This window comes from Podarcis raffonei, chromosome 2 (genome assembly GCF_027172205.1).
Source record: "Podarcis raffonei isolate rPodRaf1 chromosome 2, rPodRaf1.pri, whole genome shotgun sequence".
NCBI classification, from domain to species: domain Eukaryota; kingdom Metazoa; phylum Chordata; class Lepidosauria; order Squamata; family Lacertidae; genus Podarcis; species Podarcis raffonei.
The window spans coordinates 61,260,681-61,277,945 of NC_070603.1; the positions used below are offsets into that span (position 1 = coordinate 61,260,681).

At 40.6% G+C, this 17,265-nt stretch overlaps 1 protein-coding gene across 6 annotated transcripts in view; it reads right to left on the minus strand.

The window, feature by feature from the left end:
* Nucleotides 1–17,263, minus strand: part of FAM13B (family with sequence similarity 13 member B) — a 55,878-nt gene extending 38,615 nt beyond the window's left edge. Inside the window, exons 1-4 of one of the 6 annotated variants that reach the window (XM_053376872.1) lie at nt 16,922–17,262; nt 15,051–15,147; nt 2,668–2,773; nt 1,657–1,846 (exon numbers count right to left, since the gene is read on the minus strand). In XM_053376872.1, coding sequence (XP_053232847.1) covers nt 1,657–1,846; nt 2,668–2,685 — 208 coding nt within the window. In that variant the 5' untranslated portion in view covers nt 2,686–2,773; nt 15,051–15,147; nt 16,922–17,262. Of the gene's footprint in view, nt 1–1,656; nt 1,847–2,606; nt 2,774–15,050; nt 15,148–16,921 lie in introns of those variants that run through there. The other 5 variants (XM_053376873.1, XM_053376871.1, XM_053376876.1 and 2 more) reach the window with 5 other exon arrangements.
* Nucleotides 17,264–17,265: the final 2 nt, after the last annotated feature.

Genomic DNA, 17,265 nt, shown 5'->3' on the forward strand with positions numbered 1-17,265 from the left:
GCTCAGGAGAGCCTTTCAAGCCCTTTCCTAGCTCAACAGCTGCACAACTGTGGTGCTGCCAGTTGGGTCTTACTATCTGGTAGTTGATATCACCACTCACCCATTCATTCTTGCAGCCCAGATGGGAGGGGATCTGGGCTGTGCCAAAGCAATTACTTTTACAGAGGCTCTGAGCCAGTGCACCCTGCACTCCTTGATCTGACCTGTTCACAACCTGATGGGGCAAGCAGAGCTAACTTTGAGCTGTGTTATCTTACTCTGGAGATCAAAGCAGCTTGCTCATTTCCCCGTCAGACACCCTCATCTTCCTAAGGCCCAGGAACTCTGAGACCAATGCACCTTGTATTTCACAGGCAGTTCCCTCAGAGTATAAAGGCAGCTCATTCTCCCAAAGTCTTTCCCACAGATGGAAAAACATGCTTGTCTCTTAGGACTCTGATTCTAAACTTTCAGTAGCATAAATTCCATGAAAGCATAAACTTTCAGAAGCATAAATTCCAAGTGTTTAGACACATGGGGATTCTAGAATCCTGAAGGTGGCAAACATTATTAGAAATAAAAGGTAGGAAAAGACAGGAAGAACGTCAAAACAGAATACAAAATAAATCAGAGCACTTTGGCTCTAAAACTGACTAATCCCAGCCTATTCACTACAATATAGTCATTCTGGTCTACTCACAAGTAAGGGGGATGGTCTGCTTCCTGGTAGTATGGGGGACCCAGTCTAGACCCTGATGGTAGGAGGGACACAAGCTGCAAGAGCAGCTCAGCTGTTAAAGACTCTATCCCTCCCTTTGGAGGGAATGACAGATTAGTCAAGTGGGTCATACCTCCCAGGTAGATAAGCATTTGCATAGAACTGACAGGAAATATGTAACAGGATGGTTTAGAGAAACAAAGCGGGAAGACCAATGTCTGTCTTCACTCTGCTGACTGTACTTCAAGTCTTATTTACAGATGTGAGCAGCTTCTTATGGATTGGCCAGTTTTCAGATACCACTTGGGAAAACTAGATTAGCGTCTATAATTATATTTGCAGTGCTTTATTATTACCTCATTTCTTGTGTGACCTATGAATGGGGGAAGGGCTGTAGCTCAGTGGTGCAGTACACGCTTCACACACACAAGATACTTGGTTCAATCCCTGGCAGCTCCAGGAAGGGCTAGGAAAGCTTCCCTATCTGAAACCCTGGACAACCACTGCCTGTCAGTGCAGGCAATACTGGGTTGGTCAGCAATTCCAAATTAGCTAAGTACTGCAGACTCCCTGTTTTTCAAAAGCCAAGCAATGGCCCCCCTACTTTTGGGTGGGTTACCTGGACTCCCTGGGGTCTGAGAAACACCAATTGGGATCCACTGGGCTAGATGGACCAATCCAGTATGAGGAAGCTTCATAGATTCCTGGAGTCCCTCCAAACAAAAACTGATAAAAAGAGATGGCACCAGCTACCACCTCAAGATGCACTTTGATGTCAGTGAAAATGTGTTTTTAAATGGATCAAACAGGGCTGCAGGACAGGGTATGATACCGTTCACCTTCATAAAGTATAATGATGGAAATCTAAGTTCATAAACTCAAAGCAAGTTTACAAATGAAAAATATTGATAGTTCCAGACTTTAAGTCTGTAGTTAAGGCACAGCATGATGATACATACCATGTTCCTCAATATAGTCCACAACATGGCGGACTATGAATGGAACTTCACTGCCTGGCTGTCCTTCCTGCTGGAGTTCATCGAGTGGAATTCCAAATATTTTGTTAGTGAGAACAGAGTTGCAGTTACTCAAAGAAGGGGAGGAGCTCTTCCTCATATCTTTATGCAGCCCAATATCAAAGCTGTCTTTCTGTAAAATACAGTTGCCTTGCATTGAACTCCAACATTAAATACCGATTTACACATAAAAATACATCAGTTAATGAATAAACTTTAATCAGAAACTACCGTATTTTTTGCACCATAACACTCACTTTTTTCCTCCTAGAAAGTAAGGGGAAATGTCTGTGCGTGTTATGGAGGAAATGCCTACGGGTGGCATGCCTATGGATTTTCCTCCTCTAAAAACTATGTGCGTGTTATGGTCGGGTGCGTGTTATAGAGCGAAAAATACGGTAGAACCCCAGCTATGAATCCCACACAAACTATCTTCCTTAAAAAAAAAAAGATTTACTCTAAGCCCAGAATGTGATAAAACTGAAACAGAATAACCACACAATGATTTTAGTTCCTGCAAAACAAAGATATATAAAACTGGCAACAATAGCTGCTAGAATTATTGCAAATAATAAGCAGATTTAATCACATGTAGTGAGCCTGCTAAAAGCCCCAAAATGCTGAAATACAATAGAAACTGACATTTTTTTTATTAAAAAAAGTGTCACTTCAATGGATCAACTTTTTGTCAACTTAATTATGTGCCAATTGTACTATATTGTATCCATTGGTTACTACCAGACTAGTTTACATCAGGCATTAGAAATGCATATTACTCCTAAACAAGAGCAGCTGAAGAGATTGCGAAAAATTTGGCTTGGCCAAAATAAACCAAACTTTAAACTATGGTTCTAATAATTTCTTAAAAGAAAAAGAAAGTTGAGAAAACCTACCTCAGAGCACTTACACACCTACGTTTACAAAATATTTTCTACGCCAGCTACCCTTACTGACCAAGCATTCTTTTGTCATTTATGGCTGCTTGAGGTTATGGCAGAAGATCAGCCTGTAGTTCCTCATTGAAGAAGAGCAGAACTCGATCAGTACCTCAGCTGTTAATCTGGAAAACAAAAAGAAGCATTTAAGTACTCTAAATTTTGTGATTATTTAAAGAGCAATGTATAGAGGCTGGGGCAGGGGGAGAAGAAGAGTCCATGGCAGAGCTACCGCCATTTCCCATGGCCTGCGTCGCTCAATGCAACAAGGGCAAAAGGTGGAGAGCAGGTGTCTCATTCCGTAATTTCTTTCTCCCCTCCCATTGACCACAAATTTAATTATTTCATTCCATCATGAATCACCTCCTGAGATATTAATTTGAAGCAATTTAAAAATAAAAATACCAACACAAACAATTATAATTTCATACATAAACAATTGAAAGACTTAACTACACCACCTTCAGGATTCGGATATTTTTAGGGTGTATCAGAGGAACAAGGGAGGCTGAGGTTCTGTGGATCCACAGTCTGTGTCTGACAGGTCCAGTCTCCCCACCCCCGACAGAGCACAAGTGCTTTCCACCAAACAGGGATCACACAACAGGCCTTCCTCACCGCTGACAGAGTAACAATTCAGCTGCATCCAATGGCCCCAAGACACCCTCCTAGAGAGCATACAGGTTGCTTCAATATTTTATTTTTAAATGCCTCGGAACAAAGTTTAAAAAATGTGAATACTAGATCATATTATGTGTTTGACTATCAGAAATTAGGTGATTTAATAGTCTGATCAAACCTCCAGACAGACTGATCTGCAAGCACAATTCTCACAAAATTTCCATTCAGTCCACCCCAATTTCACTCCAAGGTAAATAATGTAGACATGCTGCTGCTGTGGCATTGTAACAAATGCATAAGTTCTTGTACTCATGCAGACAATGACCTGTTTCAAATGCAGTACTAAACCATGGTTTAGCGATGGACAAGCTTGCACAAGTCTGAGGCTCACATACTCTCCTGTCCTTTGAGCATGCAAGGAGGAAACTGAAAGTCTGTTTTAGAACTAACTCCAGTTCTAGTATTTCAAGTTCATGCAACTGTAGTTTGTTCTTAATACATTTAGTTAACAAATTGGGATATCAAATCCATAAATAGCCCATCTAAGATATGGAAACTGTCCTCATGAAGATGGTTAAAAATAATCTTTAAAAATGATGTCTTAAATTTTGTTTAAATTTCAACTATAGGAAGTATGCAACTATTGTAAAACAAAATATACATTTTAAATGCTATAATTATTTAAAACCCTACATGTTAAACCCTTATGTTATTTTAAACTTCAACTTAATCTACATTAAAAGCAGCTAAGATTTTCAGAAAAAACAAGTCAAATTACACCACAAGATAAAATCAGAAATGCATCCATGAATATTTTTTAAATTATTTTAAAAAATTGGAGTCAGCATAAAAACCTGTTAATATTAATCTTGCTCAAATAAAACAGTATTGGCAAGATGGTGCAAAGTCAAAAGAAGAAGCCACACAAACCTCCCATGCAAGTTCACTCCACAACTGGGCCACACAAAAACCACAGACATCAATATACATCCATCCATAAACACCATGCCATTTAGGGCTTCATAGATAATAACCAGAACCTCAAATTGTGCTTCGAAATATTCTAAAGCAGACACCATATACTCACACATATGTATTCCCATAAGCAACCTAGCTGGAGTATTTAGGACCACCTGAGGCTTAGAGAGATTCTTCAAAAGCAGCCCTATGTAGAGAGTGCTGCAGAAATACAATTTCAATGTAGCTGAGCTGTGCGTCATCAAGACAAATGGGGAAGGGCCATAGTTCAGTGAAAGAGCATCTTCATTGCATGTAGAAGGTGCCAAGATCAATCCCTGGCATTTCCAGTTAAGGCTGGGAATGTCCCGTTTTAAACCATGGTGAACCTTTGCCAGTTGGTGTAAACAACACTGACCAGGACGGACCAATATTCCTATGATATGACTAGAAATGAGTCAAATGGAAAGCTACTTTAACGTCACCTTTTTCATGGGGATTTACAATTAAATGACACTGGTCATGAGACCTACTTAATAGCCTATAGATAATGTAGTTACAAAGTTTTAAGTACAATGTTTGTTACTAACAACTATCTTTAATCTGATAGTAACATTTACAAGCATGAAACCACTTCTTAGATTATCAAGGTTCCTAGAATTACTAGACTTTTATATGTCTTAAATTAAACAATGTACAGTTATCATATATACAAAATCCTTTTTTAAAAGCCACTTACTGAGTGTCTTCTTTGAGTCTAGTATAAGTCAAAAATTAATCCAAAGTGGAACTATATATCCTTGTAACAGAAGGACCTGCTAGGAGATCAGGGCAATGACTACCCACCCTGAGGTGGACTGAGGTTACTTAAGAGATAATGATTTGCCCAAGGCCACTCAGGGTTGAAAACATATCAAAGAGCAAAACTGTGCCCATTATACCACAATGGTTCCTGCTAAAGTTACGTAAGGGAAAAAATAAATTAGCTGTAATCTTGGAAACAGTTGTGGAATGGAGAACATGTTCTCTGATACAGACAGCAAGATCTCTAGTACTTGTGAGGAGGCAGTTCCCACCTGCTCCAGCTGTCCATGATGGAACTCACTTAACTTGTTCTAATATTTGTTAATTATCCCTACTGACTTATATAAAGGTAAAGGGTAAAAGGACCCCTGACCATTAGGTCCAGTCGTGACTGACTCTCGGGTTGCAGCGCTCATCTCGTTTTATTGGCCGAGGGAGCCGGCTTTCAGCTTCCAGGTCATGTGGCCAGCATGACTAAGCTGCTTCTGCCAAACCAGAGCAGCGCATGGAAACGCCGTTTACCTTCCCACCGGAGCGGTACCTATTTATCTACTTGCACTTTGACATGCTTTCGAATTGCTAGGCTGGCAGGAGCAGGGACCGAGCAACGGGAGCTCACCCCGTCACGGGGATTCGAACCACCGACCTTCTGATCAGCAAGTCCTAGGCTCTGTGGTTTAACCCACAGCACCACCCATGTCCCACTGACTTATACAGAACAAGGTAAATAGACTGCAATCCTATACCATACTGAACTCAATGAGACTCACTTCTGAGTAGACATGTATAGGATTGTACCATAAATTACCCCCATTATCAGGGGGAATTAACCTCCAACAGCATTTTGGTAAATCAAACAGGAGTATAAAAAACTACTATTGCTGTGATATGAATTCCAACTCAAATCCCATCCCTCAAAGAACATTTTCACATAGCTCTATAACTATGCTCTAAATAATTCTGTATAGTAAAAAATAAAATACAGACCATATGATGTGTTGGATCAAGACCTGTAGTTCTGCAAACACAAGGATTCTCCCATTTGCAAAAGCAAGGCAGATCGATCAGAGGTTTCTGCTCCACAAACTGGATGTTCTTACATACAGAAGGCAATTTTCACCTAATCCCCCTCTCACTTGCAGACCACCTGCCATGCTGTTCCAAAGGGACTTCTAACTCACTAGAGGAGATTTTCAGGGGCACTGCATCTGGAGAAATCAGCAAAAATTGTTTCTCTCATTCCCAGTCACTGAACTCCTCTCCATGGACACACCCCTATCTACTGCGAGTTGAGGTTAGATCCACGTTAACCATCAGATTCGATATATAATTCAAATCTGTTAACAATCAGATTTGGTATAATGCAGGACAAAGGATCTCTATAAACTAACAATTTCATCAGTATTTTTATCAGACATGTTATTGGCCCTCAGAGGGGTATACATGCAGTTTTAGAGATGCTAAAACTTTTGTAAGATGTTTGAATAGTGCAACAGACTGTTCTTCATGTGGCCTCTTAGGAGTAAAAGGGCTGGGCTATGCAAATAGCAACTGGCTCATTTTCAAGTGGCACTAGCTGAATTATCTCAAACCAAATAGCTACACTGAAATCTTCAAAACAAATGATATACAGGTGGTACATGACACCAGTCAAGCTTGCGAAAATTTATTACTTGCCCGATAATAAATGTTGGAAATGTAAAGAGACTGAAGGTACATTCTTTCACCTTTGGTGGACATGCCCAAGGATCAAGGCTTTCTGGGAGATGATCTATAACGAAATGAAAAAGGTATTTAAATATACCTTTCTGAAGAAACCAGAGGCCTTTCTCCTGGGCATGGTCGGCCAATTGGTGCTAAAGAAGGACAGAACTTTCTTTAGGTATGCTACAACAGCAGCAAGAATACTTATTGCAAAGCATTGGAAGACACAAGATTTACCCACGCTGGAAGAATGGCAGATGAAGGTGATGGACTATATGGAACTGGCGGAAATGACTGGCAGAATCCGAGACCAGGGAGAAGAGTCGGTGGAGGAAGATTGGAAGAAATTTAAAGACTATTTGCAGAAGCATTGTAAGATTAATGAATGTTAGAATGATGTTGGAATGAATTCATGTGATTTTAGCAGAAATGTTACAAAGATTTAGAAAAAACAGACTGTTAATTGGTGAAAGGAGGGAAAGTAAACTTATATTAATATCAAGATAAATTTACAGGACAAAAATTTGAAAAGAGGGAAAGGATTTGCTGAAATGGATAATAGACTTAGAATACAAAAAAGGGAGGTGTGAGGAGGTCAGGGAGATAAGCTAATGAAAGAAAACAAATGGGAAGAGTTGCTGTGTTTTTTCTTGATTTTTCTTTTTGTTTAATGGATTTTAATTCTTTGTTTTTTCTTTTTGATCTTTCTTTATTCTTTTTTGTATTTCATCCTTTTTTGTTTAAAAGGATGTTTTTCTTGATGTTTCTTTTTGTACTTTTAAAAACTTTAATAAATATCTTATTAAAAAAATGAAATCTTCAAAACAGTTGGGGGGTACACACATGTAGAAAATGCTTCCTGTCACAGGTATCAGACCTTCAAGTAGAATGAGTGTATATGTTGTGAGCGCCGCTTAACAAAGTACCATCTGCTAGAATCAATAGTTCAGAGGGGCAAAACAAAGTACTGGAAAATCAGTTCACCCAAAAGCTGACAATCACACATTAATCAGCTATGCTATTCCTCCTCTAACCCTACTTCTGTCACCTACCTCAAACCTTCTACTATTTACCAAACTAACATTTTGGTCTGGTGGGTAGCTGGCCATTAAGTGAACATGTCAAGACACAACGAGGGAAATGCCATAGTCTAGTGGTAGAGCATCTGCTTTGTGTGCAGAAAATTCAAGCCTCAGCATATCTCCAGGTAGGGCAGGAGAAGACCCCTGTCTGAAGCACTGGAAAGCCACTTACAGTGACTTACAGTGTAAAACATGAGTTTACACCAAAACCAAAACTGGGTTTTAAAAGCAGATCAGATCCTTAATTTTGCCACACATACCCCCATGGTCCAACCTTGACAGGTGAGCAAGAACAACCACCAATTACATGATGTCATAATTATGGCTAGTGATTGACACCTGTCAAAGTTCAAAAGAGGCCATTATAATTAATCAGCTGATCAGCAATTAAAGCAACTTTCTTTGAAGACATGCTTTCAGTGCCAATCATCTGACTGGGACTGGGAATGCACCTTTAGAGAAGCTTGCTGTAACTTCTGATGGATTCTGGTGGATACAAAGAGCTGATTTGATGCTTCTGCAGAGGGCAGAATATGCTCATATAAACAGAACATTTCCCCCTCTGCAGAGAAAGTGGTTTGGATTCAAAGTGCTTCCTCCAACGCTCTTGGCAGTTACAGTTGATCTTAGCTGATTGACAGTTGTACAGGGCTCTCCCCAAACCACAACAATCACCTCGGCTTTCCCCATATGCCACCAAAATCTGCACTGCAGAGCACCCAATCCTTTGGAGTCTATATTGAGAGCACACAAAGGGAGCTGGTGGGCACAGGCTAGGAAGAGAAAGTTACATTGCACAAACTTAAGTTTATTACACAAGTTGAACTGCAGCTTTGGATACAGCCCATCATAGCTTGAATGGAATCATGGACAAACAAAAGTTATTTCAGTTATTTATATTCTACCTTTCAGGATACAAACCTTCTGACGCAACTTATAAGAATCATTAATCTACTTTTAAAATTTATCTTTCCCCAAACACGATATTTGGGTCATTAGGGGCAAATTAAGAGCAAATGATTCCATCTAGAAACAAAACCTAACATTATCATATTAACAAAAAAAGGCCCAGTAACTACATTGTACCTCAATCATAACAGCTAATAGGCGATTGGTAATTCTGTGTGACAGTTAATTGTATGCACAAACACAGTTGCAGGAGTCACGAATTTAATAAATGTTTAATGTTTCAAAATAAAGTCAGTAAACTTATGCAACATTATATCCTGAAAACAGAAGTTTAACATTTAACAATTATTAAAGAGTGCTAGTTTTTAGAGGGATCTTTCATTGTTCCGCCACTACAAAAAAAGCAAATTTTAAGTTAATTCAAGTCGCTCATTCTCATTAGCTTCATAATCACAATTCATCACATAAAACTTCGCCATCACATGTCATGAATGAATGTTCCATCATGATTCGGAGTGGGGGGGGGGTGTATTCAAAAAATCTGTATACTTATTCTAAGTAGGAAAATTTACAGCACTCTTCTGTGCAAGTTTACTTGGAAGAGATCACACTGTGTTCAATGAGATGTGCTCTTTAGCAAGTGCATTTAAGAGCAGCCAAACTACTGGAAGTCAGTTCAGATACATGTCAATGAAAATGCCAGTACAAGATTCAAAGAAGCCAGCAATTAAGCAAACTGATAATCATTGTAGCCAGCAAACATGTTTCCTACTTACATTTAGAAGATCTACCTGCACGAGGAAGATACTATACAAAACTGGGAAAAGACAGTGAAAACCTAGAAACAATAATCTACAGCTTCAATATTTAATCTGCCTTACTTATATCGTAATTTTATTAATTATCCAGAGTCCAATACAGTTTTAAAAATGTGGACTGTGTAGTATTTATATTTGAAAGGCTAAAGAGTATGTCAAAAGGAATAGATTATAAGATCATAACCAAAGTATTTCAACTCTCATTCCTTCCAAAGCCTTATTTCTAAATATACATACATTAGTAATTCCTCAATGTTTAATCATGTTTTCAAAATAATAGCCAAGATATTTCTTATATTAAAGAGCTCCCCCTACAGGCAACATGGCCCATATATGGAACCTTGCAGCATCAGCCTATGCCTGCATCACTTCTGTAGAAGCACTTTGTAACAGAAAGGTAAGGGTGCAATGCTTTGTCATTCTTTGTCAGCCTGTTGCACTTCCAGAAAAATGTAAAAGCACTTGTTCAGAATTCAAGTCACACACATTCATTGAAAGGAGTAATCAACAGATTACTGAAGAAACTGCTAAAGCCGAGTAAACTGTTAAAAAAGAAATCTATTAAAAGCCTAATTTCCCACTCAAATTTACATTATACCAAAAAGCAGCATTAACAGAACAGTATTTTGCAAAATAAGTACGGAGTGCTTGATGGAAAAAAATAAGGGCTTTTCAGTGAAATATAACATATAAATAAATAAATAAATAAATAAATAGGAGCACAGCGTAACCTAAATTGGGCAAACGAGTTTGTAAGGTTCTACTTAAATTCGTAATTAATTGCTGGACATTTTAACACTGAAGTATTCCAGATGGTTTCATTTCACAGAATGTACATTTTGGGATCTTGATTTCTGACAAGACCAAAGACTTATGCACTAGCTAATGAACAAGCAAGCAATAAATGAGTTAATTTTGCTTTCAAACAAGCTTATTTAACAACATATCAAAGAGTAGGGATAATCCCAAAGTTTATCAACTTTATTACAAATAGCTCAACAACATGTACTACAGTTGGGAACTATGATTCTGTTTTGCCCAGGGTTCACTGAACTAGTACCCAGAATGCCACCAAATATATCACAAACAGGCATACATGAGTATGGAACTAGATTCACTCACAGTGAGACCTCCCCCACCCGGAACAGCCCCTAAACCTGTTCTAGGGGTTCCTCCAATCCTCCAAAGCAGATTTAGGGAATGCAGGGGACACGCACGGGGTGGGGGCTGAGGTCTTACTGTGAGAGCAAACCTAGTTCCCCATGCACAGCAACTTAGTTGAATCCTACAAAGTAGAACTTATTTCTAGGGAGCACAGAAATTCAGCTGGAAAGGAGAAAAACTGTTCAGAGTCCTGGTATATATGTAAAAAAAATTGAATGAGAAAAAATTGTTAAAAGCTTTAGTTTTTCGTACTTCCCATAAAAACAGAACAAGATTTTCTACCACAATTTTCTACCTTGTAACTTAGAAGGTACGCTTCCCTATAGAAGTGGAAGAGAACCCTAGAGAGCCAGTTACACTGTACACCAGGAGTTGTCAACCTGGTCCCTACCGCCCACTAGTGGGCATTTCAGGATTCTAGGTGGGCGGTTGGGGGTTCTACGGGACAAGTTGAATCCCCCTTCCATCAAGCACTGGTGGGCGGTAAAGAAATTTTACCATCAAGAAAGATGCATTAGTGGGTGGTAGGTACAAAAAGGTTGACTACCCCTGGTGTACACCAACCATACTGAGGCTAGATGGAGCAATGGTCTAAGTATAAGGCTGCTTCCTATATTCCCTATGTAGAATTGTTCGTGAATGACAGTAGCTAAGGTTATTTGTCAGACCCAAACTCTAGTGCAGTTACAAGTTAAATTATTATTAGGCTCCACCACTCATAAATATATCTCTTCTTGCACCAGATGCCCATGATTGCTGCTTCCCTTCTGTTTCCACAAGGCAACAAAAACATTAGAAGCTTCCTATCCAGCTTCAAGATCATTACAGACTTCACTGTACAAGAGTGGCAGGGAAAAGCAACCCCCAAATCGGCTGCATTTTCTCATTATGAACTGTGCATTTCTCTTATTCTCTACCCAAAGGGTAGTGTGCTATGTAATACATATCCACTGTGATTTCTTATCAATGAACATATAGATAAATTAGGAATTCTGCAGGATATACAGACAGACATTTCCTCCTCTTAATTACTAGTACTTATCACTATATGATAAGGATTTGCAGTCTTGGGAACTCAAATGAAAGAGTGGACTAACCAAAAACAGAAAGAAAGTTAGGAAGAAAGAGGAACAGGACCAAGCCGTTAGAAAACCAACATGCATGTAAAAAATTAATAATGGTAGAGTCTCCAAAGAAATGAGAGGCCAAATGAAATTTCAAGCAACCCAAATGCAACAATGTCACAAAAACCAGACTAGAGGAGATCATAACTGAAAACGATCCCTTCTAAAAGTGAAGATGACAAAGAATACATTCATGCTACATTACTTAAGATCAGAAAAGGAAGCAGATGAATGTCTTGGATTTCATTTGTTGGTTAAAAGAAAGAAAATAAAGAGACAGTATTGATGGACAGTTGAAGAATAGTGTGGATAACCCGGAGGAAAAGAGGACTGCACCTTGAATAGTTGTGTAGAAGAGGAAAGTTCAGCCAGTGTAGCTCATATGCAAACTATGCCGGTTGAAATACACAACTATTCAAGGTACAAGAGGGCTTATCTACTCTTCCACCTGGGCAGCCTAGCACAATTGCTAGAAACTACTAGAACAAGCAAAAAATTAAGTACCAGTAATTCAAAGGGAAAATAGACATTATTACAAAGCTGAAATTCCTAACCAGACTTGCATCATCTCTGGTTTGAGAAAACAGCACATTAAGTACACTGGAATGTCACTAATGTGTAAAATAATATTATGAAAGTAATATTTATATTTCATAGAATTATTAAGTCTTTAGGCCATCATTATAGAATCATAGAATTGTAAATTGGAAGTGATACAGAGGGTCATCTAGTCCAACCCCCTGCAATGCCTGCCCACAGCCATCCCTGGGTGGTAGTTCTCAAATTTCAGCAGCGCCCTGTGCAACACCAAAATTCCTCCCTTCCTTTCTACGTAATAGTTGTGGAGCCCCCTGCAACACCCCCGAGGCTCTGTGCCTAGTGCAATGGAATCAGCCACACTCCCCTAATCTGCCTCTGGTGGATGGACTCACACCACCAACCAACCTTCAAGTTTGAAGAACTTCAAATAACCTTTTATTGGTAGAAAAACACATGCTATGTTCTTTGTTACCTTAACCAATTCTATTCTATTGGAGTTTGCTACCCCGCCATCTCTCATCAATCTCTCTCTTTAAACAACTATGTAGGTTTTACTCATTTTTGTCAATTGCAGGCATGAAAACTATGCCTGCCTTGAAATATCATATGAAAAAGGCACAAACTATCTTTCAATACCAACCTTGTATGACTCATGCCAACATTAGCTACAGAAGTTATCACTTGATACGGCAAGCTTTTAAAGCACAATCCTACAAATGTCTATTCAGCAGTAATTTCAATGTGGCTTACTCCAAGGTTAAAAGGTATAGGAATGCAACCATCATTGTTCTACCAGTGTATGATGGTCATAAAAGATATTACAGTGGACGCTCGGGTTGCGAATGTGATCCGTGCGGGAAGCACGTTCGCAACCCGCAGCGTTCACAACCCACAGCGGCACGTCTGTGCACGCGCAGGTTGCAATTCGACGCTTCTGCACATGCGCCAAAACCCAGAAGTAACCCGTTCCAGTACTTCCAGGTTTGGCGTGGTGCACAACCCAAAATCATGCAACCCGAAGCGTCTGTAACCCGAGGTATGACTGTACTTTAGATACGACAGGACTTCAAAGTATATTTCAATATTAAGTATAGACAATGCGGTTGGTGCTGTGGTCTAAACCAATGAGCCGTTTGGGCTTGCCAATTGGAAGGTCAGCAGTTCAAATCTGCATGACAGAGTGAGCTCCCGTTGCTCTGTTCCAGCTTCTGCCAACCTAGCAGTTTGAAAGCACACCAGTGCAAGTAGATAAATACTGCTGTGGCAGGAAGGTAAATAGTGTTTCTGTGCACTCTGGCTTCCGTCATGGTGTTCCACTGTACCAGAAGCGGTTTAGTCATGCTGGCCATATGACCTGGAAAGCTGACTGTGGACAAAGGGCGGGTCCCTCAGTCTCAAGCGAGATGAGCACCACACTCCATAGTTGCCTTTGACTGGACTTAAGCATCCAGGGGTTCTTTATCTTTACCATAGATAACTGGATATCAAACATATATGTATCAAATGATACTGTATTGCACTATGTGTGATAAAGCTTACTAGCTTATTAAGGTTTATCATTACTGTTGAATTTATTCAGGGTTTTGCAAAATATGGTACTGAGACATATTCTCATCATTATGCAGGTTTAAATCAAAGTGCATATGAAATAAACAAGATGGAAACTTTTCTGCTTTTAAATGTTTTGCTGAGGACATGCCCAGTCTGAAGCCCATGATTCAAATTAGAGGCCATTAACACAAGCATCCATGTAACAGCAAGCCATGAGTAATGTAGAGAAAATATTAAATCTTTTGGCCTTTACTGCCTTTCTTGCACCTCAAATTACAATTTCATGCTGTTATTGTTCCCAGTAGCTTCTATATTACTTGACAGAAGTATGCTTTTATTAAATTCTGATTTCATTTTTAAATATGGGGCTATAATCAACAAAGTCACTGCACAAAGGGAATAAATTTTGTTCATGCAACTGAATTTTCCCATGTGCCCTACCACCACCTGTAAGCCCACCCTGGGAGTTCCCCCATCTCACTAGAGCATATTTGTGGGTCAGTGTACAGAAGCATGTGGGTAAAGGAGAGAGAGAGAAAGTTACTGGATTCAATCCTAGATTATTTTTAATGAGACAATATTGAAACACCACTTTTTATAAACAAAAATTATTATTCACCCCATCCAGAAACAAGTATTTTCTCATTAACTATTAATAAAATACTGTGGTGTGGTGGTTAGAGTTTAGCTTAAATGAGGAGAACCATGTAAGACACCTTGAGCTCCCTGCAGGAAAGGTGGGGTATAAATGCAAAAAATAAAAATGTCAATCTCAGAATCAATTTCCCATGCACCTAAGCACTCTGGGTAGAATTTTGGGCACATAATTATAGCAGACATAACTGCTGCAGGTTTATGGTTTTATGCTGGTGGTTCATGTAGGAAACATTTCAAGTGTGGATTCATTCACTCATACATCTTTAAATATGCATCTGGGAACATGCTTGATGTAACTACATGACAAAGTCAGACCAAATGCAGGGGTTCCAGAGAATCTACCACAGTTGATGTCAGCAGCCTTTTTTTTCTTCATCTATTTTTAGGTCTAGAACTGATAAAATAAAAGTTGGGTGAGGTGGCTGAAGCTGCTGCCACCACCACCTTCTACACTACCCCCAAATGCCCTACCTTACTGATCTTCAACTGGTGGGTCGGGACCCACTACCAGGTCATAGCTTCTCTAAGGTGAGTCACAGCAGCAGCAGCAGCAGCAGCAGGAGCAGCACTATACAAATATACGGTTAAATAAATTAAGAAATGGGTTCCCACATGCGTGTTTGGGTTTAATTATTGTTAGCTTTATTAAATGTATTACCCATCCTTCAGCAGCAGGTCCCAGGCTGGGTTAGAACAATTTAAATTTAAAATGTGTCCCATCTAAAAAACTTGAATACAACCACCCTATCCCTAAAGTACACTACATCAGGGTTCAGATGCATTTTGTGGAAATGGAGGTGGTGGCAACTGCTTCAGCCACATCTCTACTCAAAGGTGGACTAAGGGCCTATCAAGGCAGCTAGAGCTACATTGCACCCGTTCCCACTACTGACCACCCATCCATCTCTCTGAACCAAGCTTGCTACAGGTATCCAAACTTTACACATTTGCTGCTTCAAACACCCTGCAGTCTATTTTAACTGGGTATGAAGGATAAACTGAAAACTCCAAATATGCTTTCCTTGGTGGTAGAGAAAAGCACAAACAGGTGGAATATTTACACCCGAGATATCAGATGGACATATTTTGCCCACAGAAGGGATTAAAGTACTTTTAAGCTTCCCAACCTAAGGTAACAACAATTTGTCTGCCAAAGAAATAATTCTGCATCAGGATAAAGTTTAAGCACTGTGCTAGCCAGCCTGCTGAGTCTTACTATCCTTTCATTCAACCTGTCAATGCACTCTAGAACATACCCAATAGTTCTTTGCAGATAAAAAGGTAAGTAAAGGTGGAAAAACTAATATACCCTTATTGGTCTCATTAGGAAACTCCAGATATGCCCTTGTGAAGTTTGAGGTTCCATGAGAGCTTAACTAAGTTATCTTTGGATTTGTGCATTGGGAAGTTTTCCAGAAGGTCAGATTGACAAGTGACTCAGGGGCTGGGACACCTTCAACTTGTAGCACAATTCTTCCACTGAATCACACAGGGCTATTTTGTTCTAGTGAACCTTTCTGTGCTGCACCTGCTCTCTGTTTATGATACCTGATCTGAATCACACAGCTTTATCAACACAGCCTGATAAGCAGCACATGGGGGCTTGACGAAATGGAAGCTTTGATCCTTTGAATCCTAGCATTTTACTTCCAGGAGGGAAGTAGCCTCTGTCCTATTTCTGGGGTTGGAGATCCCCGAGAACACATTCAAACGATGCTTAGGATTAGGAACTCCACATTCCAGAGGCTGGTGGCTAATTTATTCACGTTACTGACGTCTCCAAATTGCTTTCTGTACCCATTGAGTGTGCAGACACACCGTTACCCGAGTCCACTGTAACCAAATAGCCAATCGCCCTTTTTTAAAGAGATGCACCGCCACCCGTACATGCAGTTACGCTTTGACCAAGTTATCACGATTTCATTGCGGGAGGTGTATGTGAAGAATCATCACTCCCGCTTCCTCAACAGTCTAACCCTCAAGGACGATCGCATCACCCCCTCCAAAAAAAGGGGGGCATAACCCCCAACTCTTGCTCTTCTGATCCCGAACCATTTCCTGCCCTCGCCAAGGCCGGTCACGTTCAGACCCACAAGACAACCTACCTGCAGATTTACCCTCCCAAACCCATCGCCTTTTTCCAGCATCGAGGTCTCCCCCCCCATCCCACCCCCTCCAATTCAAACGAGACCTCCTCCTTCGCCTGCAGTCCTCCCCCACCCCCAGCAACAAATGCAGTTCCCATCCCTCCCAAAATAAAAATAAAAACCTTCCCGTGTCCCCCCCCCTTCACCACCGCCAGCCACTGCCCTGACGCGCATGCGCGATGGCGGCTCCCTCACCGTTGCCGGGTGACTCTCCCCTCGGCCCTCAGTTTCAGCAGCAGCAGGTTCCTCCGACTCTTTCCGTTCGAGGGCCCGGCTTGGCTGGGCCTGGCTCGGCTCCAAAGAGCTGGCTCTCCGGCGGCGGCGGCGGCAGCCGAGGGTAACGAGCGTGAAGCTGCCGTCCCGGTCCCGGCCCCGCCCCTCGAGGCCACACAAATACAGAAGATCTGGCGCGCGGCAGAGGCAGCCTCAGTCTCCGTAGCTGAAGCTTCTCCACTGACGGACTCTTCAACTGTAATGAGCAGAAAGCGGCAGACCAGGAAAGGAAGTGACGCGCGCCTGATTGACAGGGAGCGGCGCGC